The following is a 27,703-nucleotide window of genomic DNA, read 5'->3' on the forward strand; positions in this document are numbered from 1 at the left end:
CCCACGCCATCTGGTCCTGGCTCCGCGGTTTAAAATTTGGGCCATTTCCCCTTTCCCCAGGGCCACAGCACCCCCCAGCCCGGCACGGAGCCCCCATCCCACACAGCCCCCCGCAAGAGCCTCCTCCGGAGCGAGCTCACCCGCAGCCAGGAGAAAAGGCGGGGTGGTCGCGCCGTGTCCTGGGAACAGCCACTCGCCTCCGCTCCCACTGCAGCCCAGACACCCCCCAGAGGGTCGCGGCCCCTCCGTCGGCTTCCCCCCACCCCCCGCTTCAGCCCTGCTGGCCTTAGGTGGCTGTCCCCCTCGGAAGGGGCGTCGGGGCACTAAATCAGCGAGGATCAGCCCCACGGAGCGGGGACGGGGGCAGGATGGTATGGGCTGGGCATGGGGCACAGGGTTCACTCACAGGGGTTCAGTGGATGTTCCCCAGCACTTCCAGCATCGGCAATACTTAGGCTACAGGCACCCAAGGGCCACAAAGAGGGCCAGGAGCTGAAATCCTCCTCCCCAGGAATCCTCTGCACATCTGCCTCCCCAGCGGGACGTGCTGTGGCAGCCACCCAGGAGAGCAGGATGCCATTGGGCCGGGAACCAGCACCGCCGGCTCGCTGTACCCTGGCTGACTGGGGACACGTTGCTTGGAAAGGCAGCAGCTGGAAGGAGGGGAGAGCTGACCCGGCAGAGGTAGCGGCTGGGCAGACACCAGGCATGACCAAGTGGTGGGGTGCCGATGACATCACCGGCTTAAAAAAGGAACAGGGAAAAAACCCACCCCAAACCCAACCCAAAACTGAGACAAGCAGCATTGCTCATGAGGCTGTTTGGCGTGACGCACTCCCCCAGCCCACCCATGACGGAGGAGGCACGTTGGTCACGGGGCAGCATGTGCTGGGGAGGGGGGGGCTCCCCGCGGGGCTCAGTCGCAGCATGGCCCCCTCACCCTACCCCACTGCGGATGGCAGCACCCTGACCAGCGCAGGGGACAGCCCCGCTGCCTTCCCATCTGTGCTCTGGCGTGGGGGAAGGGGTACCCGGCTTCAGCTCCACCTGGCGCTGCTGGGGTAACCCACCGACCCCGCCGAAGGAAAGGGAAAGGCAACAAAAGAAAACCCACGGCACACACGGAAAGGGCACCGGCCCGAGGCCACCGGCAGGGACGGAGCAGCTCCGCATCCCGGCGGCGTCGCCCCCGCCACGAGGCGCGAGCCCCCGCACGCTACAGCTCCGACTGCGAGCGGGAGATGCGCGGGCCCTTGCGTATCTCCTTCCGCTTCTCCTCCTTCTTCCTCCGCTTCTCCTCCTCGCGCAGCGCCTTCTGGAAGGTGTCAGCACTGGGGAAAAACTGCGGGGTGGCAGCGGGGAGGGGGAGGGTCAGCACGGGGGAGCCCCCGCAGCCTCCCAGAGGCACAAAACCCTCCAAAGCCACTGAAGCCATCATGTAAGCCCCGCTGTGCCAGGGGGGACTGGCTGGATGCGGCACAAGGCAAAGGGGGTCCCAGTTCTCCCATGGTGGTCACAGGAAGGCAGGAATCGCACCAGGCACCCAGAACCAACTGCAGTTCAGTGCCCATGTTTTACCCAACCTTCCTCTGTGATGGGGGTTTCTGTCCATTCCCCACCAAGCCACCCATTCCCTTCCCCAGCCAGCTGCCTGCAGCTGTAACAGACCAGGGAAGGCCACAGGTCGATCCGGCAGCGGTGCCATCTTACCTCAGAGTGGTCCGTTTTAAAGGGATTGCGGTAATCGGGCGATTTCTCGCTGATTCCCAGCTCCTGAGCCATCTGCAGAGCAAAGCCAAGTCGGGGAGCAGCATGTCCCACACCACACCCCCGTGACCAGGGTGCCCTCCTTCCCATCAGCCCCCTCTGTGCTCTTCTCCATCCCTCGGCCCAAGAACATCCCTCAAACGCGGGGTACACTCCCCCTACCCTCTGCCCATCCTCCTTTTACCCCCCAAACCTCACCCCCCAGCCCCAGCAGCGGAGAGGGGGTGCAGCGGAAGAGGACCGGGAGCCGTACCAGCCCCAGGACTTGGGAGTGGGGTCCCTGCTCGAAGACGCCCGTCAGGTTGCAGAAGCCGATGCCCCAGCGGATGAGGCTGTTCCAGTTGGAGTTGCGGTCGAAGTAGTGATGCACGATCTTGGGGAAGCGCAGGACGACATCCCCGAAGAAGGCGGTGTTCTCTACCACGTGGGAGTACGCTGTAGGGACAGCCACCCACCCTGCTGGCACACTGCTGCACGTGCCTCGTCCCACTGGTGCCTACAGCCCCTCCGGGAAGGGAGGAGGCTGAGGGCAGGCAGGCAGGCTTCCCAGTATGAACTGGTCAGAGAGGCAGCAATAGGGTCCCCGACCAACAGGGACCAGCCCAGGTCTGGCCTGGGTACATGGGGATTCCATACTGCTCTGGTGCCAGTCCCAGGGGGACAACACACCAGAGCACTGGAAAAGAGATGGGGGTAAGGGCCAGAGAGGACCTACCATCCTTTATCTTCTCATCCTGAGGGAAAGGCCCGTCGGGAGGCACGTCAGCAGCGATGAGCACAGCCCGGGAGTCCTCCAGCACCTGCCAGAGCCCTCAGTTACGGCCCCAACCTGTCGCTCCTTCTCTGGACCCCGAGGGTCCTGCCCCACAACACCCTCCCTGCAGGTCCTAAGGCCCACCTGCCCACCCTCTTCAACCCCACAGAAGACCTCAGCCCTCCCTGCTTCTTCTGCCCACCCTCCCTCGCCACCGCTCACTTTGAAGAGTCCCTTGAGCATGATGTCAATGATTTTGTACTGCTGGTTGATGTCATTGAGCTCAATCAAGTTCTTCAGTGCATTCATCTGGTCTTTGCGCTTCACCTCAAACAGCTTCTTATCTGCACCACTGTCAAGGGCGCCACGGACATGTTCCCACCGTGCTCCTGTTCTCCCCCTCCACTAGGCACCCAGCACCATCCCAGCCCCTCCAGTTCTTCTTGGGATGCCTGAGGGCCATGGGCAGTGCCTGAACCAGGATGAAACATGGGTTTCCACTGAGCCCCTTCGCTCAGACACCCCAGCTGGGCACTTGTGAGGACCTTTCTACTTGCTGGCCCCGGCTCTGGCTGATGGGTTGGAGGAGGAACACAAACTCCCACCTTCCCCACACGTGTCTCCATGAGTGCATACATTAATTATCTTTTCATATTTGGCCCGTTCATCAGGGGAAGCTGCTAAGAAGCACTTGCATTAGCCCCCCTCCTCACAGGCAATCAGTGCCCATGGCACAGGGGAGACCAAGTGCCACAAGCCCAAGAGCCCTCTTTGATCATCCCAGCCAGTCACCCCAAAACACAGACCCACAGGCATGCTTTGCCACCCAGCTGGCCATGTCACTCCCAAGAGCAGACTGGGAAACAGGCTGGGAAACTGCCGGGTGGTTCTGGGTCCTCTCTCTTCCAGGGCCCCTGTGCTCCGTTCCACGGCCTCTAACCTTCTCTCTGCGTACGAGCACCCTCCAGCCTTAGCAGGCATAAGCACAGGACACAGGGGCAGGCCACTGCAGAGAAGGATACAGATTTCCAGGCCAGAGTCCACCCTCTGTTTTTCCAGGTCTGCGAAGCTGCCCGGGGACAGCAGCAGCGCCAGCAGAAAGGGGCAGATGAAGAGAAAATCCATGTCGGCTGCCACAGCCTGGAACAAAATGGACCAACAAAACCAATGACCAGTTAGGAGACCTACCAAAGGGTCACATGAGCCTCTCGGGACTGATGGCACATCACTCTTGGCACCAGAGTCCTTGCCCACCCCTCCCTTGTGCCAGGGCAGGACTACGAGGCAGCCTGCTCTCCCCTGCTCTCCCCCTCCTCTCTGCCTGCCTCCACCGCTGGCTGGGCACCATCTGGGCTCCCAGGGACCCGACTGAGCACTGACCCAGCAGTCCTACCCCTCCTCCCAAAAGTAAGATCTAGCGTATACCTGGGTCTGTGAGTTAGAGCACCCCAGCAGCAGAAGCAGCAGGGCTGAAGGGAAGAGGAGGTTCACTGGGGGGCTGGAGTCCACCTCTCCTTCAAGCACCGGGCTTGACTAGCTCAGCCACCTCACCCCATCTCCTGTGGGGCTGGTACCTCAGCCCTTCCCCTCGCTACAAACCAGGCACCAGCAGTGGGCCTGAAAAGGCAACATTTGGGTGACCTGGGGGTAACTCCCCTCTCGCCCCAAGCATGTCATCACCTGAGGCTCCGCGGGGATGCGGTCACACAGAGCTGCTCCTGGCAGGAGGGTCCCTCAGACAGAGCCAGAGGAGAGGTGAGAGGAGAAGGTCCTTGAGAATAAGGACCCTGGGACAGCCTAGAGCTCGAAAAGGAGACCAGTACCTTGTTCTCCAGGCAGTGGGACTCAAGGCAGCCTGTCCACAGGGATGTTTCCGAGAGCCGAGTAGTGGCCAGCAGCAGCTAAGGAAGCGGCAGCAGCTCCTCCAGAGGCATTCCCCAGCCACCTCCTGCTCCCAAGGGAAAGGCAGACGTGTAAGGCCACCGGTGCTGCCCTCGCCCTGCAGCCTCACTCCCCTCCCGAGCTCCCCTGCCCAGCCAGGCCTCCCTCTGTGATGCCTAACACTGGAACCGAAACAAAGCCCTTCTTCACACCAAATTCAGGTCGGGTTTTTTCTTGTTTTCCTTTTTAAACAAACACAATTCGTTCAAATCTCAGGCCCAGGAGTGAGGCAGAGCGGGCAGTGCCAGCAGCTCTCCTGGCTCTCAGCAAGGAGCAGCGGCAGCTCCCACCACGCAGCTCCGGTCAAGGCTGAGCCCAGCAGCCTCGCAGCCCCGGCACGGGCAGGGAAACGAGGATGGGAAGCCCTCTGTGTTACTCTGCTGCTGTGCTCTGCAAAAGGCTTTGCTGGAAGGGGACGTGTCAGCGTAACTACAGCCAGCAGTACAGAGGAAGATGCGCCTGCCCCTGGCATGGGCTCACCACCACAACCTGCGTTTCGGACTTGATGCCGAGCCGGGACAGCAGCACCCACACCAGGCCCAGGGTCTGTCCCCTCTGCCTGCTGTCACGTGAGGGTTAAGACCTGTTCCAGCCACCCTGAAGGCCACAAACCGTGCTGTCAAGCTGAGGCTGTAAGGAGAAATTCTCCAGCCCAAGCAAACAGATGCTCTGCAGGACCCACCAGCCTGGTCAGCCTCCAAGAAACTACTCCTACCCACCAAAAAGCATGACCTAAGGGCACAAGGCCTGGCTCAGAGAGAAGGTGTGGGTCCCCCCACTCTGCAGAGCTCCCCACAGCTGCTCACACCCTCCCAGGCTCATAGGGAGGAGGAAAAGCAACAACTCAAATGCACAAGCTGTGACTACCCCATGGCCCAGGCTCCTGTTTGTCCCTCAGATTGGACCCATGGCCATAAGGACCAGGCTGGCTCGTGGAGAACCAAAGAGAGACCTTGGAAGCAGCTGGTGGCTTCCAGACCAGGCTGAAAGGCAAACATCAGAAATGCTGCCCGTTACAGCTCTGCCAGACTGCCTACAGCAGTTCCAGGGCAGCAGCTCCTGCATCCATCCTTTCCCAGGGGAGCCAGGCAGCCAGAAGGTGCCCCATGGCCACTCCAAGGAGGAAGATGTTGAGTTGCAAAAGAACCCCACTCTGGCAGCAGCAGAGCGGAGCACGGTGCTGGGCTGAAGCAGCTGTCAGCCAGCTGGCTGCTGCCACAGAAAGCCCACCAGCCTGCCTGGCCACCCTCAGGTCTCAGAATGGCCATGGGCCTTTCCAGAGACGCAAGAGCAGATGCTGCAGTACACAGGTGGTTCCTGTTTTCAATGAAAACATTTTTAATGACTTTACAAATCCTCCTGCAGCAGCCCACAGAACAAGGTCGGAAGAAGTGACCTGGAGGACCACGCCATCCCAGAAGCCCGTCACCTTTTTATCTGACCCCTTCCTTCCCTGCTGACGGTCTCACATTGAAGCTGCAGACCACTGTCATCATCGTGGCTGGAAATGCAGCAGGAGCCAGCTGTTGCCCTGAGAAAGTGAGGCTGCCGGTTCCACGTGGGACCAGCTTGAGGTTACCACTGTCCTGCCCAGTTCACCCCATTTTCATAGCTGAGGGACGCCAAAGCTTCTTGCAGATGCTCCTCCACGCTTTCCCCACGTGATTCCCCTCGCGCCTTCACACCCGCTGAGGGACAAGAATGACACAGAAACACCACAGAGCTGCTCCTCAATTCCCTCCCTACTTCTCCCCAAACTGGTCCCTGCCACAGCAGTCCAGGGAGGCAGGGCCTGGCCCGATGCTACAGATGGGAAGGAGTTTCCACCAGTATTCCCTCGCAGCCCTGGCCAGCTGGTTGCTTCAGCAGAAAGCCCACCAGTCTGTCTGGCTGTCTCCCATCCTCTTAATTTAGATGTGTTTTTCCAAAGACACGCCAGCAGATGCTGTGTTATAGATGGTTAATACTTTCCATTAAAATGTTTTTAATGACTTTATAAATTCTCCTGCAGGAGCCCTGTCTGAACTGAGCAGCACTGGGATTTATTCGCTTAATGAGCTCACAAGGCAGAGCCACACTGCCACTCTGTGAGGGACTTTTGCAGGACCCCCTGTCCCCTCTGCAGGGCACGGAAAAGGACAGGGGGGGCAGGGAAGCATCACAGGGGGAAGAGCATCATCAGACAGCTTGCCCCGGGTGCAGACCGTGGCAAAACGAGGAATGAAAACTCCCGACTCACAAATCCGTTCCTGAGCTGCTCCTCTGACAACCAGATGAGGATGAATCTCTTGTCACAGACAGCCCAAAAGCTGTGGAAGTGGAAGACAGGCTGTTCAGGCTTCTTCTGCTACAGCATTTCTACAGGGGGCTTACAGGATCAGGTGCTTCAGGGAAACAGCAGCCGCAGACATCTGCTTGCTTCTGAAGACCCTTAACCACCAAAACCAGATCTCATGGATCCCAGGGACGGGTACCCGCCGGGGTGAGGCAGCCCTGACCGGACCCACTGCGACTCCCGCCGGACACGGATCCGTCCCAGACCCCTCCGCGCCTCCCATCCCGCGGAGGGGTCAGCAGCATCCCGAGGGACTCGAGCCCAGGGGCGAGGATGCCCCTTCGAGCGAGCTAAAACCAACAGCAGTCACACGGGGAAAGAGGCATGGAAACCGGATCAGCTGAGACCCCCCCGGCCGTGCTCCGGGCAGCCCACCCACAGCCGTGGCAAGCGGCCGCAGCGCACGAAAGGGCGGGACGGCGCCTGGCCGGTGCCGTCGGCAGCCCCGCTCCTCACGGGGCTCCGGCGCAGGGCGAGGAAGGGGAGAGCTGACGGCTTAACCACAGCTCCAGCCAGGCACCCCCGGGGCCGCGCCGCCCGTCCCGCTCACCAGCCGCCCCGGTTGCAGCCGGCGGTACAGGGGGGCAGCGCCGCAGCGGCCGCCCCCCGGAGCGGCACCGGGGCTGCTCCTGCCTCTGCCCTTCCCGACTGCCCCGCCACGGCCGGACGGCCACCGGCAGCCCCGCCGAGACCCGGCCCCGCCACGGGGAGAGGAGGGCGCCCGGCTGCCCCGGCCCCCTCCCCGCGGGCTGCCCCGGCCCGCTCCCCGCGGGCTGCCCCGGCCCCTCCCCGCGGGCTGCCCCGCCGGCGGCGCGGCCGGCGCCCCTCACCTGCGGGCCGGGTAGCGGTACCGGGACCGGCGCTCACGCCCGCCGCGCTGCCATGCCGCCGCCGCCGCCTGCCCGCCCCGCCCCGCCGTGTCACTTCCTGAGCTCCCGCCCCGCCCCGGCACCAGCCCGGCCCCGCTGGGGCTCCCGCGGGCGGTGGGGCTCCGGGGAGCCGGCGGGAAGGAGCCGGACCTGGAGCCGGTTCCCTCGCCCGGCGGGTCTGGTCCTGCTGCTCCGCCCCGGCTCTGCAGGGACGGCGGCCCGTTCGCTAAAAGCGCCCGTAGAAAGGGGCACTGACCGTAGCTGGAGGGCAGCGGGGGCCCAGGGCTGCAGCCGAGGGAGCATCCGCGAGTTGGAAGAAGGCTCTTTCCCGTGAGACCAGCGGCACGTGCCCCTCCAGAGGTCCCGGCTGAGCCCCCCCCCCCCCAACCCCTGACAGCCCAGAGGAAAGGAGCGATCCCGCAGCACCACCCCCTGAGGCGGGGGAGCAGAGCCCCTTCCACAGCACCTGCTGCTCACCTAGGGCTTCGTTTTCACCTCGCGGCTCTGGATTTTGATACCCAAAGAGCATCAACCGAGCCCCATCCCGCACAGAACAGGAAACAAGGAGCCACTTCACTAACCGGTCTTTATAAATTATTTTCAACAAACCTTTTTCTGAAAGTGAAACAAACAACAAAGAACTTCCCTCACCCACCTTCTCCCCATGGCTCCCTGGGAGTAAGTGGCAGGATGGGGTCTCGTGGTCCGTCCTTGCCCTGTCCCTCCGCTGCACATGCCGCATCTCCCCCTTTCAGTCTCCGATGTGTGAGAGGGACACTGCCACGCTTCCCAGGCATCTGTTATCGACAGCATGAGCGGAAACCAGGGGGAAGGCATGGCTCAACTCCAGCACGCTACTGGAATTCCCACAGTTGACACACTGCTGACAGGAGGTTTTCATTACTAAACCAGCCCTCCCTCAAAACACATGTGAGAAACGCCAGTGTGGGTGAACCTGAAGAAAGTCCATTTTTGACAAAACTGACATCAAAGCTTGGTTTTTACCAGAGAATTTTGTCTTCCACACTCATGACTGTCCTGGTTCAGGTAGCCACCACTGCTGCTCTTTGAGCACGTCCTAAACCCTCCCCAACAACCAAGATTGGAATGCTTCCTTGTAGGTGGAAAAGCCAGAAATGAGAAGCAGCTCTAGCAATGTAACAAGGCCCCCTGTCCGCTTTCCCTCACCCCCGTACAGGCACCAAAAAGCCCCAGAGGAGCTTCATGGAGCTTGGATGGTGTCCATCTGGACAACTTGTGCTCTGACCATCCACCACCACAGAGCAGCAGTGTCACACTGGAGATAACCACGGGGACAAACTACTTGTAGATAACAAACACCTCACCCAGTACCTGCCCTACATATGGTTGATGACACTTCCACAGTGGAGAAAGTCCCCACATCAACAGGAAATCACTGGTGGGAACCCTTCCATCACTACTACCTGTCTGAGGCAACATGGTGTGATGCAAACAGGAAGGCAAAGGCCTTGAGAAGCTTGAGAAATAAATTCTGCATCAGGTTCCCTCTTTCTCCTGAAGTAATCTGAGAGTGGGGTCCTGCCTCCTCTCCACAGAGGAGAATTCAGTTCTCAGCAGGGGACAATTTGGTAACTCCATGGAGCAGTCTCCGAATACTCGCTGTTCTTGGCAAGTGCTCAAGTCATCTTTGGGTTTCCATGACTTCACAGAGCTAGGGGTGCCAGCTGGCACACTGCCAGAGGTGAAGTGATTGTTCACCCCTCAAGGAAATCAATACAGGGACTGTTACTGCTTTGGTCACGGGCTCCCCGGGCAGCACTCCCTTCGTTAGACCACCTCTGCCATATAGATGAATTCAATCCCAGCAGAGAGACCCATCTTTCATCCCAAATATCTCCTTGCTTCCTAAATGTCTTCTCAATGTCTTTCATCCCAAGTTATTTAAGTGCAGCAACCACTCAGTTTTTCCACTCCTGTTTGCCTTCAGCTGGAACAAGGGAAGGATTGGGTATCCCTTCCACCTCCGTTACACCTCCCACTCTCACATCACCTACCAAAGGCGTCTGCCCAGCAAAGGATACACAACGTCCTGATGCTTTACACAAGCGCTCCTCTGTCCCTGAAGGCGCTCCAGCAAGGTTGGAATGGTCTCTGACTGCCCTGGCTCCACCTGGCAGTGACTGCTCTGAATCTGAGCAGTCAGAAGAAAGAATAATTTCCAGACCAAGAAGAAACTGTTTGTTGGATTTGTTCCTTCAAACCTTCCCTCCCTCATCTCCGCACAGAGCAGCGACACCTTCAAACTTTGATCTGGGAGGAATCAAGGGGCCGCCCACAGCAACACCAACGCATTTTCAGTGGCTGCTGGCACCACTCCTTTTCCCATTTCACTGCTCATCCCTCAAGGCAGTAGGCCAAGCTAGCAGCTGCAGGATTCCTCATCATCTTACTAAAAGCTCCTCAAAGGAAGTTGATGGCTCCCCATCAAAGGCTAAAGCAATCCCACCTGGAATTCCCTTATCATTTTCGTGGGCAGTCACCTCTCTCTTACCTGACAAAGGAAGAGGTAAAGAGCACGAGAAGTGGCCTCGGGCAGCTCTGCTAAATTGGCTTCTGCTGCCTCCTGGAGAATCTGGCTAATTTCTTTCTGAGAAATAATATTGGTGCTCTGATATCGCAGAAACTTGAACAAAGGAAAAAACAGAGACATTAAGTAGTGAAATACAGACTCCAATAGTGACTCATCTCCTGGAAGAAACCTTTTCTATGTAATGGGATGCTGCAGCACCTTCACCACAGGCCTGATTTTTCTATCACTTGTAACAGAACCAGTGCAAACATCCCTGTTGTCAGTACTCTCATTTATAACCAGACTTATTTTAGTTTAGGTGCCGAAGGACCTAAATTAACCAGGTAACATTTTACAAGTGATGTAACAATAGCAAATATTCACAGACTCATCATGTATTTGGAGGGGGAAATTCATGTGAGTAGCCCCTTCCTCTCATCCACTGCCATGAGTGCGCCAGCATCAGTCATCCTGCTGGGCAGCACTGCATTCCCTCTGTCACTTGCAGGCTCCCTGACTGGCAACAGCAGTTGCATGTTCTCCGTAGGTTTCCCCTCTCCTCCCCAGGGGTCCTACATGATATAAATAAATGCTGCAAACACCAGAGGAACAGGACGTGCTCACTAACATCAGTCAGTTTCTGCAGGGTGTGGAAGGGAAGTGTGCTCAGAGGTATCATTATTATCGGGCACAAGGGCAGCGCCAGACAAAGCCACAGCAGCACTGAGACTGCGTGTGCGCAGGGGCCAGTTCCAGGAACCCACCCGCCTGCGCGGAACCAACACACCAGCAGACATGGAGAACAGCCCGCCCTTCCCCAGCTCACCAAAGTCATCAGCCGGAGAACTTCTGGCTGCAGGAAGGACTTCTGGCCCCCACTGAGCAGGGTGAAGAGCAGGAATCGGTGCCAGGGCTGGGAAGCAACATGTAGAGCTGGGAAAGAAGGAGAAGCCAATCAAAGAAAGCTTTAAAATCGGGCAAGTGACAGGCTGGACCCAAATAAGGAGAGTCTTCAATAGTGACCCCAAGTTTTCTCTTCCAGGTCCCATGCTGTGAAACACTAAGGGGATATTTTGCTCTGTTCCTACATGCTTTTTAATCTGTCACTCTTTGGGCAAGAGTTCAGTCATAAGGACAAAAGCTTAATAGCTTTTTAAAGCAAAAAGTACGCTTTGCCCATCTTTGTGCTGGTACAGGAAGAGAAACCTCCTCCTGGGGTCCTGTCATAAAATAGTAAGGGGATATCTTTAGCCCAGGGTTTAAAAATAATGCCCTCTGGTTTCAGTATGAGGACAAGTTTCCTGACCACGGGTTTTATTTAGCTGCAGTCTTTGGGGAATGAAGACCGCCCTGTAACGTAAACTGCACAAGCTGATCCTGGATCTGCATCAGAGCACACTACGGGGACCAGCCAGGCTGATGGCAGCCATGCAAACAATCCACAGAGAAAATTATCTTAATAAGGAGCATATATGATAAACAGAGGTCAAGCTGAAGGTCACCATCTGTGACAGCGTGAAGTCTCTCACCGAACGCTAAAGATAAGTGTTATTACCTTCTATTTATTGCAGGTTAGGATGTATTTATTGCATGGGATAGACAATTACAACAGGTCAGCTGATAGGATTTGTTACACCATGGCAACTCAGCAGAGGTTCAGAAAGGTCCCTTTTCCACCAGCAGTCAGGTAACCTCCCTATTGCCACCACAACAATCTCAGTTATGGGAAAGCAACGCTAAAGCTATAATGTAGAATTTGGAGGGGTACCTTTTAACTGGTGGAAACACCAGCACTATGCACTGAGCTGGCTTTGCACATCTGGAGAAACCTCTAGAGCAAGAGAGGGTTTCAGACAGCCACAAATGAGGCAACTCCTCGAGGCAGAGCCCAGGCCACACTCCTTGTGGCATTTTCACATCCTTCAGTGTGACACAGCTATGCCCCTCGTTCTGTCTGGAATGAGGAGGCTCCTGTTACTGCAGGTGTGAACTTCTGCACCACAGCAAGAACTCTGGCAGTCTGAATTCTTCTTCAACTGTTGCTGAAGCTACATTTCATTATTAACTTAGTCCCTAACCAGCGGTACCTCCCCGTAACACGCCACCTTTTTTGTAACCCAGCCTTTTAATAGCCTCCCTTCAGCTACTGGCTGTCATCTATCTGCAGAATCACATTTCCATTCAAACAACTCCTCTCCCCCCTCAGTGTCCCTTTTGTCTGGTGTTCACTCACTCCATCCCCTTCTCTCCATGTTTAAATGACTGCATCACACAAGTCAGGGCACAGAGAGAACTTGCTGTCTGCTTTGAGACCAAGGCCAGCGCCTGGACGTTGTGGCAGAAAGCTGACAGTAAGCAGAAGGGTTTCTGTACAACACTGTTGTATTGTTATATAAGGGAAAAAAGGAAGACCCAGGGAACCACAGGCTGGCCAGTCTCACCTCTATGCCTGGCAAGATCCTCATGGAAACTATGCTCAGTATGGAGGCGATTGGTGACAGCCAACATGACTTCACTAAGGACAAATCATGCCTGGCAAATGTGTTGGGCTTCTACGATGGGGTTACAGCACTGGTGGGTAAGGGAAGAGCAATGATGTCATCTACCTGGACTTGTGCAAAGCATCTGATGTCCCACATGACATCCTTGTATCTAAATTGGAAAGACATGGATGCGACAGATGGACCACTCGGCAGATAAGGAGCTGGATGGATGGTCACACTCAAAGAGTTGTGGCCAACGGCTCAATGTCCAAACTGAGACCAGTGATGAGACCAGCATTCCACAGGGCTTGGCACTGGGACCAGCACTGTTAGACATCTTTCTTAGTGACATGGACAATGGGATTGAGTGCACCCTCAGCACGTTTGCCAACGACAAACAGTCAATTGCAGCCAGCATGCTGGAGGGAAGGGATGCCATCTAGAGGAACCCTGACAGGGTTGAGAGCTGGGCCCATGAGAACTGCATGAAGTTCAACAAAGCCAAATGCAAGATCCTGCACACAGGTTGGGGCAATCCCAAGCACAACAAGCTGGGCAGGGCATGGATTGAGAGCAGCCCTGCCGAGAAAGACTTAGGGGTGTTGACTGATCAGAAGCTCAACATGACCAGCAATGTGTGCTTGCAGCCCAGAAAGCCAACCATATCCTGGGCTGCATCAAAACCAGCATGACCAGCAGGTCAAGGGTAGTGACTTGACTTTGCCCCTCTACTCTACTGTGGTGAGCCCCCACCTGGGGTACTGCATCCAGCTCTGGGGTCCTCACTACAAGAAACATATTGAGCGAGTCCAGAGGATGATCAGAGGGCTGGAGCACCTCTGCTATGAAGACAGGCTGAGAAAGTCAGGCTTGCTCAGCCTGGAGAAGAGAAGGCTCAAGAGAAGAGCTAGTGGTTTTAAACTAAAAGATGGTGCATTTATATTAGACATTAGGAAAAAATTCTTCACTGTGAGGATGATGAGGTCCTGGCACAGGCTGCCCAGAGAAGCTGTAGATGGCTCCTCCCTGGGAGTGTTCAAGGTCAGGTTGCGTGGGGCTTTTGGGCAACCTGGGCTAGTGGAGGGTGTCCCTGCCCCATGGCAGGGGGTTGGGACTAGATGATCCCTTCCAACCCAAAACCTTCTATGATTCTATATGGCTAAAATGGTACACATTAGGTCTGACACAAACTTCAGAAAACAAGGTCTGCATTTGCCCCTGGAAATCTCAAATTTCCAGCTTCCATTCCCCAAGGCTGCCTAGTACCCTGTTCTTCCTCCTCTCCCTCAGGGCCAAACTCTGACCAGTCCTGTCCGTGTGCAAGACACATCATATCAGAACCTCCCTCCCCTGTATTTACAGTCTAAAGGTTTGCTGCAATTGGCCTGGAAGCAAGAGACTGTTCCCATACTTCCTCCATTCCTAAACCTTTCACTCTTACCATATGGAGGGGTGGGAATGACTTTTTTCCATCTGGAAAGCATCTCAGTGTCCAGAGCCAAAGTGAGGACTCATGCCTGCAGGAGAGCCAGGCGCTGTGATTTCATCCCACAAAGCACATGATTAACTTTAGGCATACAAATAATTTTTCTTATTGGGCATAAACTCGTTAAGCATCTGCTCCAGGGTGCTACTGGATAGAGATCAAAGAGCTGGAACTCACTGCAGGAGGGGAACCTGGGGAAGGAAAGAGCAGGGACTTTACCAACATCCTGGTTCTTCACATATAGGTATTCCACTAAGGTTTCCAGGCAGGCAACCACAGCTTGAGAGAGCAGCAAGTCTTTCTGGAATACCAAGAGGGGGGAAAGAGAAAGAATAAAAAAGGAGGGAAAAAAAAAAAGGAAAAAAACCCCAGTCAGCAGCTATTGCAAGAGGAAAATTCATAAAGTGGTGGGATCTGAAGAGCACGCAGCACAGGAAAATAACACCCTTCATCTCCTTCATGGGATGCAACGTGCTGCAAACTATCTGTCATGTCAAGGAGGCAGACAAAGGCATGACTACTTATTCTAAGGATAAAAAAAATTAAAGTAACAGCCTTCAAAGAATAAAAATGGGAGCCCAACATGGCTTGAGAGAGATTAATGTAAACCAGTGCACCGTTCCCTGGAGCCCAGTATCACTTCAGCAAGTTAAATGTACACGGATGCACTGCCCCCACAGCACCTTGCCAGGGGCACTGGGGAAGGACTGGGATTTGTTACACTTCCCTACCTCTGTCCCCATGGGTGTGGTGTCCCTGCAGAGCAGGAGATGGGAAAAGAGAGGCTGTCATTAGTACAGAGACTTTCAGCTATCCGGTTCAGCAGCAGGGAGTACCGCATAGCTTGATTTACCTTCTTTCTCACTGCGCCATGCTGCAGCAAGAGCATTTCCCCTCCTCCTCACCACGTGTCTGTGAGGGGTAGAAAATGCAGGCAGAAGGGAAAAAGAAAGGCAGCCCCTTAGGTTCTGCAACAGGATGGTTTCTCCTCAAGTTAGTGTACCTGCTTGAAGCCCAAGAACACTAGTGTTGTCCCAAAAGTCTTCTGTTATATACCTGCAACTGGACATGCACCAAAAGGTTCTGCAGACTGACAACAAGCGAGGAGACCTGTCCCATGGCAAGGGGGTGTAGGGCAGCGTCCTGAAGTGATGATGACTGTGGCTGCATGTCACCTTGAGCTGTGTTTTGGCCAACGATCACCAGCAGAGAGGAGGAGAAGTTCTGTCGCAAGGCAGCTCTCAGGAACTGCATGATGCTCACTAGACAGGGAGACACTGATTAGTGTGTGCCACTGTTCTCCTCTTCCCTGCCCTGGGTGTTGGTGCTCATGCAGCAGCATAGGATTATAGGCTGGAAGGGACCTTTAAAGGTCATCTAATCCAACCACCTTGCACTAACCAGGGACAACTTCACTAGATCAGGTTGCTCAGAGCCCCACCAAGCCTGACCTTGAATATCTCCAGGGATGGAGCCTCCACCACCTCTCTGGGCAACCTGCTCCAGTGACCTACCACCCTTATATTGAAGAATTTTTTCCTAATATCCAACCTAAATCTCCCGTTTTCTAGTTTAAAACCATTATCCTTCATCCTAATGCTACATGCCCTTGCAAGAAGTAAGGAGGGAAAATTTGGGCTTAAGGCCCCACTGAAGTTGCTCAATACCTGCTGACAGCTGCAGGCAGGAACATCAACACAAATTCCCTTGTTTGTGTCCCCTCTGTGAGACACTATCCCCACTCCCACTCAGTCCCCAGTGTCACTACCAAGCTCCAAGGAGATTTTTCCCAACACAGCAGAACTCCAGACAGTTCCCTTTTGCCCTCTCATCACCAGTTAAATACTCTCAAAGCCAAATGGACCAAAGCTTCCAGATTCCCACCAGCACCTCCACCATCTCATTCTGTAGACACCAGTTGTCCCTTGTTGCCTGTAGCATGGTTCTAGCAGCTGCTTCCAGTCATATCCCTGTAACGGATGCAAATTACCTTGCAACAAGATTGGTTTCTTCTTTCTGAAGATCACTGCATTCAGGACTTCTCTCAGGTCTAGAGAAATTGTCTGGTGAACCTAGAGGAAAAATGAAATAGAAGACAAAAATCATTGCTGGTTTGGACTAGGTAAAATGCTCCCTTACATACTTCCAGTCCTGGGACATGACCCTTGAGAACAAGAGACAGCAACAGGATTTCAAGAGTCTGACCCAGACAGGAGAGTCACATCACTAGGCACTCAAGTTTCCCTCACCACCAGTTGCCAGGCTCACACAGCTTCCAAACCACAGCACAACCTGATTGCCTGACTAGCTGTCACTCCTCCATGCAGCCCCTCAGGCATCACCAAGCACAGCTGTGCCTCAGCCACACAGCCAGTCAGCCAGGCTGAGGGGTCAGGCAGGCAAAAACCAGCAGTGACAACGATCTGTCCCTGCCTGCTGGGGGCACAGTGGGGAGCCCAGGGCTTGGAACTGTGGCATGGGTGAAGGAGGCAGAAGTGGTAAGGACTTGGGAACTAGATGAAATGGGAAAGGTGGGTTTGGGAGTGCAAGTCTGCACCACCCCGTTTCCCTCACAGAGCAGCCAAGCTGTGATGGCATGAAGCCTCACAGAGGCCCAGAAGGGTTCAAGCTCTTCAGTAAGGCAGAGAGCTGGCATGGGAGGGCAGGCATAAGGACTGCAGGGTCCATTCCTTCAAACCATCTTCTCCTTCTCAAAAGGAGAGCTAGGAGTACCTCCTGCAATAGGGAGGCCATGGTTACTTGTCTAAGAACTGACAAGGCAAAGCTGCTAATAGTCTACCACCCAGGACCCATGGTTATCCACAGGCTTCTCCCAAAGTCAGTGGCAGTAACACAACTAAGCTATAAGGCTGCTCTGGCCAGAGAAGTCCTTGTTATTAACATCAGCTTGAGATGAACAGGCCCATTTCTCAGAGCCATTGTTCCCCTTTAAAAAACTGCAGGCTGAGGAAGACAGCCTGGCATCAGCTCACATTCACAGCCACAAAGGCCAAAGCCTCTTACAAGGACTTCTGGGATGCTTTGTGCAGCTTCAGCTATACTAAGCATCAGAGAAGTGAGTCCCCCTCTGACCTCCTCTCCTTTCCCCACCTTCAGCAGATGATTAGAAACACTGAAGCTTTGAAATGCAGACCATCAGAAACACTGAAGCAGCCTTCAACCACTTCCATCTGCCACCTCTATCCGTAGTTCTTTTCCCCATATCTAAATGATTGTACTTCAAGGATCAATATAAGCTGAGTCACACCTAAAAAATGAAGCTCAAGACATGCCAGTAGAATTTAATCCCTTTTGGGACTGGCACAGCACTGACCACCCAGATACAGCCCTGACTTGGAAACTGAGAAGGTAAATTGTGCTCAGCAGTTAACAAGCAGGGACAGGCAGGTCACACAGGTGACAGTCCACACAAGCCCTGTGCTCTAAGACCCACACAGATGCAGCACTCCCGTGAAGTAACAGGCACAGACTTGGTCTGGGTTGACCTCTTGGAAAATGTGTTCCCTCAGCAGTAGAAAAGCAACCCCTGCTCTCTGTGCAGATGCAGGCATGTCCTTAATGTGATTTTATCACCCTTGAATAGGTGCACAACTCCCCAGGAACATACGCTGCTGGGCACAATGGCAAGGGCAGAGCTCACAGCTCATGACACACTGTTTAACTCCGTGTCAAGAGAGGGAGAGAGGCCTGGGTGGGCACTTCACAAGGAAACATTATCCCCCATTAGAAGCTGCTTCCCTCAAGTTGTAATTCTAATGTCAGGTGACAACTCCAGCTTAGCTCTCTTGTCAGACTGCAAAGCATCAAACACAGTGACTGCTCCTAAGAGCATGTTAATATTGAGCACTTATTTGCCAATAATAGGTTTGGATAGTGATTATTCCATTATCCATCATTTTAGTATCAAAAAAGCAGTTAACAACATGGGAGCTGTGTCTGCCACCCTTCTCTTGAGAATGGCCTGAAAATCTGTCCTGAAGAGGAACGCGATTTGGATCAGGAGGGCTGGGTAGGCACTTGGTTCCCCAGGATTTCTGCCCCTCTCTAACTCCCCAGTGACTGGGGTCTCAGCCTTCAGCAGCACGCTACCCTCCAGTCCTGCCGGAGAAACACAGCAGGGAACAACTTGCAGACAGTAACAAAAGAGCAACCAAGGCAAGCAGTTTCCAGGCCAAAGCAAAGCACCTTCCTTCACTAATGAAAACTTTATTCATTTTTCTAATTTTTTAAGGTTTACCCATTCCCTAGATCTGAACACTGGAGTGGTTCTAACCTCAGTATTGTAGCGATGCTGATAAAATAAGAGGGATGCAACCAAGAGCCATCCAGAGCACAGCAAGGCATCCTCAGGTGACAGGTAGGCAGGTTGAGAGGGAGGGGACTGCAACCAGGTGCACTCCAAAACCTTCTGCAGGAGCTCTAGCAAGGACACGTTGGAGAGCAGCACAGCTACTGCTGTGTGGGAGAAACATAAGTGGAGAGGCTCAAGGGATGGCACAGGTTAAACCAGCTTGTCAAGCAGGAGAGAAGTGCAGAACACACTCCTGCTGCAGTGAGGCAGCCCCAGGTGCCAGGGCTCATCAGAGTAAGGCTGTCCAGCTATGCTGCTATTCATTTCCCACAGCACAAGCGACTGCTCGGCCAGCTAATAAAATGACCAGCCTTCAGCTAACACAGCTGGAAGGTTGGTTAGAGCTGTTCTCTATTATTGTTTAGTTTTTTGAACCATGGCAATACCAGGACATTTCAAACAAGGCACTGAAGCCCCACTGCTGTGTTTTATGAACAAGAAAAATACAGTGGTTCTGTATCTCAGCAGCCAATTCCTGAATAATCAGAAGGCAGCAAAACCAAACCGAATCAAAACAAAACCCTCAACCTAAAAAACTTCATCCCAAATACAAAACGGTCTTTGTTAACTGTAATTCTGTGCCTGGAAGGGGAAAAATCCACCTCACCTGCTGAGACAGTTAGAATACAGTCTCTAATAGCCAAGCTACAACCTCACTGAGAATAACTTAGTACAATCTTGCCTCACCTCTCTGTTGACTACAAGGTGTTGTCTGATGAAGGCTCCAGTACAGAAAATTCAAGGATGGCTGCAGGAGGTCAGTGTCCCCTGGCCTGCACTTCCCACAGAGATTACTGACTGGAAACAAAACAACATGCATAAGATGGACACCAACATAACAGAGCACCTCAGCACGTGAAGGAAGTCAGTCAGTGGGGAGAGAATTCAGAGAAGAGCAACAGAACCTAAAGTGAAAATAAATAGAGCATAATACAGACAAAGCAATAGGCATCTGCCCTAGAGTGTTTGCTTTACACTGAACAGTGCAGCAGAGGGTGATAATGGGGCAGGGGGAATAGAAAAGGGTGTGTTAAAGGGCACGTATCACACTGGGCAGTAGCAAATCCAGGAGCAACAGACTGTAAGTTACCTGTTCCCACAAAGCGAGTTTGATCCCACTACCAGGTCAAGCATGGACAGCCATGGGCCTGTCTCACATGGAGATCTGACTGGGAACGGCATGGAGGGCTCTGCTCCTCCACTCACCAACTCTGCTCACACTGGGAATAAACCTGCCTTGTCTGTTGTACACACCAAAGATTTAGGAACAATGTTTAGTAAGAGTTTGGGAGTGAAATCCACGACTGCAGGGCTCAGCAAAACTGTCATAGGAGATCTTCTGATGAGCTTAAAACTCTGAGTAAGCAATTCTTAAAAAACACACATCAACATGCCTCCCCACACCCCCTCCATCCACAAGCTGGCTTCACACAGGCCTCATCAGAGGAGAGTGCCCTGCACTCCCACCCCTGAAGAACATCACCTAGGAAGCCACGCAGGGAATGAAGCGGGTGGCTGGGGCAGGGGGAGAGTCATGCTGAAAAATACAGAGCAGAAAGCAAGAGCAGAAGGAGCTTGTGACTCCTGGGAGCAGCTGAGACATGCTTTGATATCACAGCAGCTACAAAGGTCTAGTGTAAAGAGGGCATGCTTCTTCCCCACCTCCAGTTCCCTTGGCTAATGAATGTCTAAGAAACACTGCTTCTTTACAAAGGCAAGACTGGCAGCCCCAAGACATGGAACATTTCAAATTGAAGGGGATAGTCCTTTGAAGCCTGCTGGAGAGATCAATTTGTCAGAGCAGGGAAGACATGAGAGGACAGATTAGCTGAACTTCCCTCTAGTACCTATTCTTTTTTCATTGCCTGCATGAACCTCCAGTAGCCAAGTACGAAGGGAGAAGTCACTGAGTAAGGGTCAGAGAGCAGTAAGACCAAGTAAGACCAGAGTATGGTGAGGTCACAGTATGTTGAGGAAACAAACACAGGTCACTCTTCTATGTCTCTGGGGCAGAGTGGGCAAGTTCTGCAGCTGGTTGGGACCCCTATACTCTGGCCTCACACTCCAGGGAGAGCCCAGGTTCACTAAGCTGCTGGTCCTTGATGGCTGGTTCACAGGACACCCCTGTGGCCTGAATCCCACAGGAGTGTGTTGGTAACTGTGGATGGGGAAGGATGTTTTGGGACGCACATCAGCAATACTTGTCACATGCCAGGTCAATGATTGCCACAGACAGTCATTATGTCATGGCCAGGAGACTACTGTGGCCACCTTGTGAGGTTTCAGACAACAAGGTATTGTAAAAGTAAGAGGCAGAACCTGGGTTCTGTGAACTGAACTGGTAACCAAGGCTCTTTACAATGCTCTGGCTGTGAAAGAATCTCAAAGCAACCATAACTGTAATGCAAGGTACACCTTCTCCAAAGTACAAAAAACCAGGCCCTGGTCACCTTACAGAACAATTAACAAACATAGATCAAAGCCCCCTGGGAGAACATGGACACAGACTCACCCTGGTGAAGCAGCTTGAAGTCCGTGCTGTCCAGCTCCCTCACGCCCTTGCTCCGCAGCTGCACCAGGAAAAGGAGGCTCAGCAAAACAGGCAGGTTCCTGTTAGCTAAGAAGGGTGCAGACAGCTCAGCTTGTCAGTGAACTTTTGTACCTGAAAGTGTGCCAAGAATTGTTAATTTTCCACCTCAAGAATGAGGGTGAGTTAGGGGAGGAAATCTTCCCAATATACACACATACAGAGCCCCAACTAAATCCTCAGGATCCCTTCCTGCCACTGTGAGTTATCCAGTTACATGCTGGATCCTGCCAACACAACTCAACAACTAGAAAGGAGGGAGAAAAGCAGGCTTAGGGCCTTGGTGAACCATGTAAAGGGCATGGTCACTGTCCTTTCAAAGTGACACCTCTAATAAGCTAGAAGTCACCAATATGCCCTCTTGGCCATCACTGGCAGCCCATGCTTTGAGAGCAGCCCATGCTTTGAGAGCAGCCCAGCACCTCAGAGCATCTGGCTGCATAGCATTCCTTCTCCAGCATCTTGTGAGGCTGGAAAACACTGTCCGTCCCATCCCACAGGGCAGAGCAGAGACAGAAGAGGCAAGAGCCTCACATGGCAGCTCTGTATGTGAGAATGGAGCTGCTCAGGGCACCAACTTCCCAGGGCAGTCCCCTCCCTTGTACATTCACTCTTCTGCAGCACTGTAAGCAGGTAAAGAATTTGCATTGTCTATAGCCCTACCTACAGCAAACACCTCTCACCTCCAGAAAATGTCAGCACAAAGACTCAAAGAGTTTGCAGGTTTTTAGAGGAAACACATACAGGTGTCCACAGTGTTAACATACTCTTGAGGGAGTCCCACTGTGGGGCTGTCTTGTTGTCTAAGAGCAGGGTACAGTTTGAAAAGGAGTGCAGATGCCCTGGGCTCACCTGCCCCAGACCTCACAGAGAGCTGCCTGTGTTCTGGGAGACAAGGCAGCTGTGTCTCCAGGGTACATCTGGTGTTTGACTTTTTGGATGGGGCTGCCAGTAACTCAGTTAAGGAGTTCAAGATGCAGAATGAAGAGTAGCTGGGGATATTAGACACAGCACAAGGGCTCTAATCTTGCAAAAGCTCCTCTAGCCCAGTGTCCTGTTTTCATCACCAGTGGTCTGGAGGAATAGGTCTGACTCCCACAAAAGGAAACGGACTATCTACCTCCCCACAGGCTCTGGCAGACCTCAGTGACAGAGGGATACCACAACTCCAAACAAGATCAGATCTGGCTTTATCTATAACCTTCTAGCCTCACATTTTACCATGCTCCTGCTTTCAACCCCCTCTTTCTCCAGCCCACTGACTTTGTTGGAGGTAAGGCAAAACCAGTCCTGTTGCTCTCATCCCTAGTGCTGCACAGTAAAACACTCCAAACTGGGCAGGGCTGTTACAAGTGTCAGGCACCCTCTCAGAAACAGGCAAAAGCTGCACTGGGCCCCTATCCCAGGGGAGCCAAGGACATCCCAGCACTGCTCCCTTGTTCAGTTCAAGCTCACAGACTGCTTTGCGCAGCACCATTCACGATGGGACACCAGTCCCAACTCTACAGCCAGGGCTAGTAAGGAAAACAGAGGGATTTCCCTCAGTCACAGCCCTGTGAAATCTTTGAGAGTTTTAACAGAATCCTGAGATCTGGTGGTACCACAGTTCCTGTTTGGAGATCAGTATCATGAATGATTCAATCTCTGTTCGCAGTCCCTGCGCCCTGGGAACCAAGCGTACTCAAGCACACCCAGCTGCTTTGCACAGAGAAGAGGCAAAAAGGAGGATGTCTTTCAGTCACCAGTTGAGCCCCTGTTCAAGCTGGGAGACTTACTAGCACAGTTCTCCCATTGAACACTTAAGACAGCATAAGAAAACCTTGCCTTGGTTTAACAATCATAGTTTGAAGCCAGAAAAACCTAAATCAGAAAAAGACTCATTTCAAAACAACACTATCTGGAGAAGGAAACTAAATCAGCACATTTCTGTCCATAAATTTCCTCACACAGGTAAATGCTGAGGCTACATCAGCAGTTAAAAAACACTTTATCTCAGACTGCATCCCTTCCACCACCTGCTCTGCTAGTTGCCCTTACAGCAACACCAACTCACAGAAAGGAGTCACCTTGTAAGGAGGCCGAGCTGCTCTCTACCAGCAGCTGCTGCAGAATCTGTAGGAACTGACTCCGGAGGAGGTCACAGACAATGACATCCTCATTTCTTTCCAGGTAGGTCCTTAGAGTCACCAACACCTTCCAAGCCACCTGCACAGAACTTGAGCAGACCAGGTCCTGCGAGGGAAGAGGCACACACATTACCTTCCTGCCCTGATTAAGCAGAAGTCGCTGCTATTATGCTAATCAGGTGCCTTGGGAAACAGCCTAATAAAGCACCGTAAGTACGTCCTGATTAAACAGAGAACTGGATAAAGCAGACGGACTCCTGTCTGATAGGCAGCTCTGAGTCACAGCCCCTTTAAAGAATGCATTTGGCTATTTAATTCCTGTCCAGCACAAGTGCAGGGGTAACATGTATTTAAGGTCAATGTCCTAGACAAGTGAAATCCTGAAGCCAGGGCAGTGTTTCCAAGACCACAGAGCCTCTGGCACTTTTGCTCTCCTCACTGTTTTGAGAAACCAGGTTGCCTATTAAAGATGCTTACCTAAAATCAAGCTCATGAGTCAGTCCATAGTTACTCGCTTTCAAAAGGCTGGCAGCCTTGTATCTGCAGTAGCAACAGAACAGCTAAACTGCATGAAACATACACAAACCAGACAAGCAATCACTCAATCACAGAAAATTGAAGACCTGTATACACAGCATTCAGCCCACGAGCCTGCCTCTTGACTAGAGAGCTCTGTCTGGAGTCTCCGAGCTGAATCCCACAGCCAGCGGCCTTAGTTTGGGCATCCTTCTGTTGTTAAGGTGTTTAAAGTTGCCTGCACAGCAGGTACAGACAGACACACTGCCATAACAATCAGCCTGGCAGCGCTGACACAATCCAATCATCTCAACATGTACTGTGTCAGCACTACCTCTCCTCCCCCAGTACTCCTGGTTACTGCATTGCAAACAGCATTGGTGGAAGATGTAAACAGAAAACTGGTCTCAGCAACCAAGCCTACAGCCTACTGGGACAGCCCACTGCCTCTTCCAGCTGCCTTCACACGGCAGCCATGCATCCAGACCAGGATGATGGAGAGGAAGTGGCTGTGGGACCCCAGACCCAAGGAAAGCAGTTAAGGTAAGAACAGGCTGCAAGTGCCAGAAACCCCTCTCTACTTCTGAGCCTGATTTCTGCTCAGATTTCAAACCTTTAGGAATAAGGGGCAGGGAGCTGTCTGCACAATCAGCTCCATATGATGTTCAGGAACATCAGTCAAACCATCATCTCCACTCTCTGAGAGATCCAGCTCAGATCTGGAGTGTGGAGAAGGCAAGTGGGACAGTGTGTGATCACAACCACATTCACCCCCACATGAACACAGGCAGCACAGAATGGCACTAACCAAGGCCCACAGCCTTCCTGGTCCTGGTAAACGCATCACTGTGTTAACATCTTCCTACTCAGGAGCAAAAGGTCTCAGATGAAGTCACTAACCATCTGTTCTATCTAATCCAGACAATTATTAAAAGCAGATATGCAAATAAATCATCCTTGCAAGGCCATTCATTTTTCTTTCACTGTACCATGCAGAAGCCTTTCCTTAACTAGTGCATTCTCAGGATGAGGTTATTCACCTCATAAGTTTTGTTTACACCTGACAGTGTATTTATCCCAGAGTACTGCACTGTTTTATTAGCCAATCTAAATTCAGATAGATTATACTCTTCCCCAACTGAAAGGTGAACTGTCAAAGCCTGTGATTTATTACAATTCGTTTTAAAGACCGGGACAGAGCTAAATTAATTTATTTCTGCACAAGCACATGTCAAGACAGAAAAGGGAAAGCAGGAATATTGTTCTGTTCAGGGAAGGAGCCTGTTTCTCTTTTGCTTATTGACAGATGTGTGATGTATACATCTGCTTCAGTTTATGGAGTGACAACTACTACAAAAGGTAATAGCGTAGGCAAGTCTCCTGGGACACTTCTCCTCCTTAATTTGTACTGATATGTCAACTCATTGATCATTTTTACTAATGCTGTGCAGCAACATCAAATGCCTGGATGTTTCCACCTGAACTGGAAGAACTGCCCAACATGAGAGCCCTCCTGTCAGCCATTTCAGTAATCTGGGATGTTAAAATTTACTTCATAGCCTCTCAGAACAAATACCCACCAGTCTGTGATGCCTGATGGGTGACTAGTCAAGAACCAAACCTGGCTTCTTCATTGTCTGCTGGAGTGGTTTTCTGTTTTCAGTAACACGCTTTAATTTCTCTAATGGGCTGGAGAAGAAACATCACAGCTCTAAGCTTTTGCCCTTACAGGCAAAACTGATGTTCTTGTGTGCAAATGTCAGCAACTATGTGACCAGCTGAACAGTCATGGGACAAGTGATGGGGAGAGGTGACAGGACAGGTGAGAGAGGTAGAAGTGAGATGTGGCCTCTATGCAGCCAGAGAGACCTGGATTCTGTCAAGATTACATAGGTTAACAGAGCTCATTATGCCAGATAAAGGCAAACACAGTATTCCTGCTACTACAAGGCTTCTGCCTCCCCTGCTTCCCCTGCTTTCTCTGTCCCAAGACTTTTATTTTGTCTTTTAAGAGCAATAAACCATGCAATTTGCAGCCCTGAAAATACAAGAGTACTGCAAAAATCTCACAAGACTTTCCAGTTAAAACCAAACAAAATTAAAAGCCTGAGCAAACAGAAAGCTCTGCCCTCAAGACCTGCTCTCTGCACGCTGCTTTTTCAAAGCTTTGTTCCTCATACCATTCTCATCTATCGGTAGTAAATTACGGCTCCAAAATTAGCAAAACAGCTTCTTGAAAGGCTGCCACAAAGGAATCTGGAGTTCCCAGCTGTGTATCTGGATAAAGAAAGGAATTGGGTTTTTCATGGCATACATCAGCAGCACACTTCTGATCCCTTTGTAGCCAGCTCTGAGAAGATCCCTGCCTACCACAGTGGATGAATGATAGAGGAAGAGCCAACACACATGCATGGTCCTGTTTTCCGTATCAGGCTTCCCTGGGAGGTGGAAGTCTGTGTATAAACACATGGACCCTTAGAGAAGAATCCTGGGCCTTGCACCAAGAACTTTAAGAACCAAAAAGTCCTGAAATCAGGGCCAGGGAAGCAGCCTGTCCTTGTGAAAGTCACATACCAGTAAAATAAGTAGAATGCTGGAATCGCTCTTCAGAATGGGAAGTAACGGGTCAGCACTGTGCTGCTGCTGCTCAGACATGCCCAAACCAGCTTCTGCATTCTCAGTTTGCCTGCAGTCTCCCCAGGAAAACCAGAGCTGGAGGACTTGGTGTCCAAATCTCCCCATAAGTTCAGGGTAGCGCAGGAAGAATTTCAGCAGGAGAGGACAATGGACGTAGACCAAGCTCAGATCTGGAAGATTATCCAGGTTCCTCCTTATGGTACCCAACGACCTCTGGTAAGTGTGGAGGAGGGAAAGGGGGAGAGAGAACAAAATATTCACTAGAATATTTATATAAGCTGAAGGGATGAGAGTTTACTGTGAAGAAGAGTCACAGTGCCTTTCAAGTAGACAATCAAATATATCAGTTAAATATCATTTTGTGAAAGCCCATTTGCATCACAAAGGCTAAGAAACTTGTAGGCTTTATACAGTGCTCAAAGCTGTGCAGCAGCACAGAGCCATATGGGAACACTAGAAAGCCTGCTGCAGAGGCTGTGGATGTGTTCAGGAGACTGAGGCTACGAAATTTATTATATTCCATATGTGAATTCACAGCCCAGCCAACGCACTTACACTTCCCACACATACACAAGTTTATTCAGTCAAATCTGTACTCCCTAGTGGCTTTTCACAGTTAACTTCCCACAGCGTAGATGCACTGCACGCTCTTCACTCATTCACCACTCACCACCTCTGTCAAAATACTTTCTGCAAGAGGCTTGGTAGGAGTGGGGAGAAATGTCTGTCTGAACAAAAAAGAGTCCAAGAGGCAGGAATGAAATCAGCTTTTACCGTGTCCAGGGCTTTGCCTTTGTCCTGACAGACAGCAAGGAGGTAAAGTGCAGCTCTGAGTATGTATGGAGGGGGACAGTCTCCGTGGTCCTGTGCGGACAGGAGGAAACTTCTTATGGCTAAAAATAATTCTGCTTCTGGGACAAATCTGCATTCAAGAAGATTGGAGTGGAAACAGGTAACATTAGACATGCCTTACCCACCAACCCATGGTACGCAGTGGCCACAAAACCACTTGCCTTGTATACTCTTGGCTCACCTGTCCCCAAGGGTGTAGGCGAAGTACAACAGTAGTATGAAACAGTGTTGGTGGCTGCAAGGAGACGGATCCACAGAGAAAGGCTCAAGGGTTTCAGCCAGGAGGAGAAGGTTTTCAGCAACTGTGTAGTTTAACTGAGGCAGACCCTTCTGAAGGAGCTCAGATATCTCTTGCTCTAGAAATAAAACTAATATGAGCAGGCAGGCAGCGATGAGGAATGTCTATAACAAAGCAGAGTGGAACGGG

At 52.3% G+C, this 27,703-nt stretch overlaps 1 protein-coding gene across 1 annotated transcript in view; it reads right to left on the reverse strand.

Annotated features, from left to right (window-relative positions):
- Positions 1-767: 767 nt before the first annotated feature.
- The window catches only part of MEI1 (meiotic double-stranded break formation protein 1), a gene marked incomplete at its 5' end in the record, with an annotated part of 48,298 nt that continues 21,362 nt past the window's right edge, over positions 768-27,703 (reverse strand). The window contains 18 exons of the mRNA XM_084279458.1: positions 768-1,342; positions 1,711-1,782; positions 2,021-2,202; positions 2,483-2,567; positions 2,744-2,865; positions 3,544-3,661; positions 10,200-10,331; positions 11,044-11,150; positions 14,406-14,487; positions 15,243-15,448; positions 16,177-16,258; positions 18,481-18,662; positions 19,246-19,356; positions 21,071-21,175; positions 23,212-23,377; positions 26,362-26,637; positions 27,199-27,346; positions 27,458-27,632. Coding sequence (XP_084135584.1) covers positions 1,217-1,342; positions 1,711-1,782; positions 2,021-2,202; positions 2,483-2,567; positions 2,744-2,865; positions 3,544-3,661; positions 10,200-10,331; positions 11,044-11,150; positions 14,406-14,487; positions 15,243-15,448; positions 16,177-16,258; positions 18,481-18,662; positions 19,246-19,356; positions 21,071-21,175; positions 23,212-23,377; positions 26,362-26,637; positions 27,199-27,346; positions 27,458-27,632 — 2,477 coding nt within the window. The 3' untranslated portion in view covers positions 768-1,216. The remainder of the gene's footprint in view (positions 1,343-1,710; positions 1,783-2,020; positions 2,203-2,482; positions 2,568-2,743; positions 2,866-3,543; positions 3,662-10,199; positions 10,332-11,043; positions 11,151-14,405; positions 14,488-15,242; positions 15,449-16,176; positions 16,259-18,480; positions 18,663-19,245; positions 19,357-21,070; positions 21,176-23,211; positions 23,378-26,361; positions 26,638-27,198; positions 27,347-27,457; positions 27,633-27,703) is intronic.

Source organism: Gallinula chloropus (genome assembly GCF_964237585.1).
Source record: "Gallinula chloropus genome assembly, chromosome: 1".
Lineage (NCBI taxonomy): Eukaryota > Metazoa > Chordata > Aves > Gruiformes > Rallidae > Gallinula > Gallinula chloropus.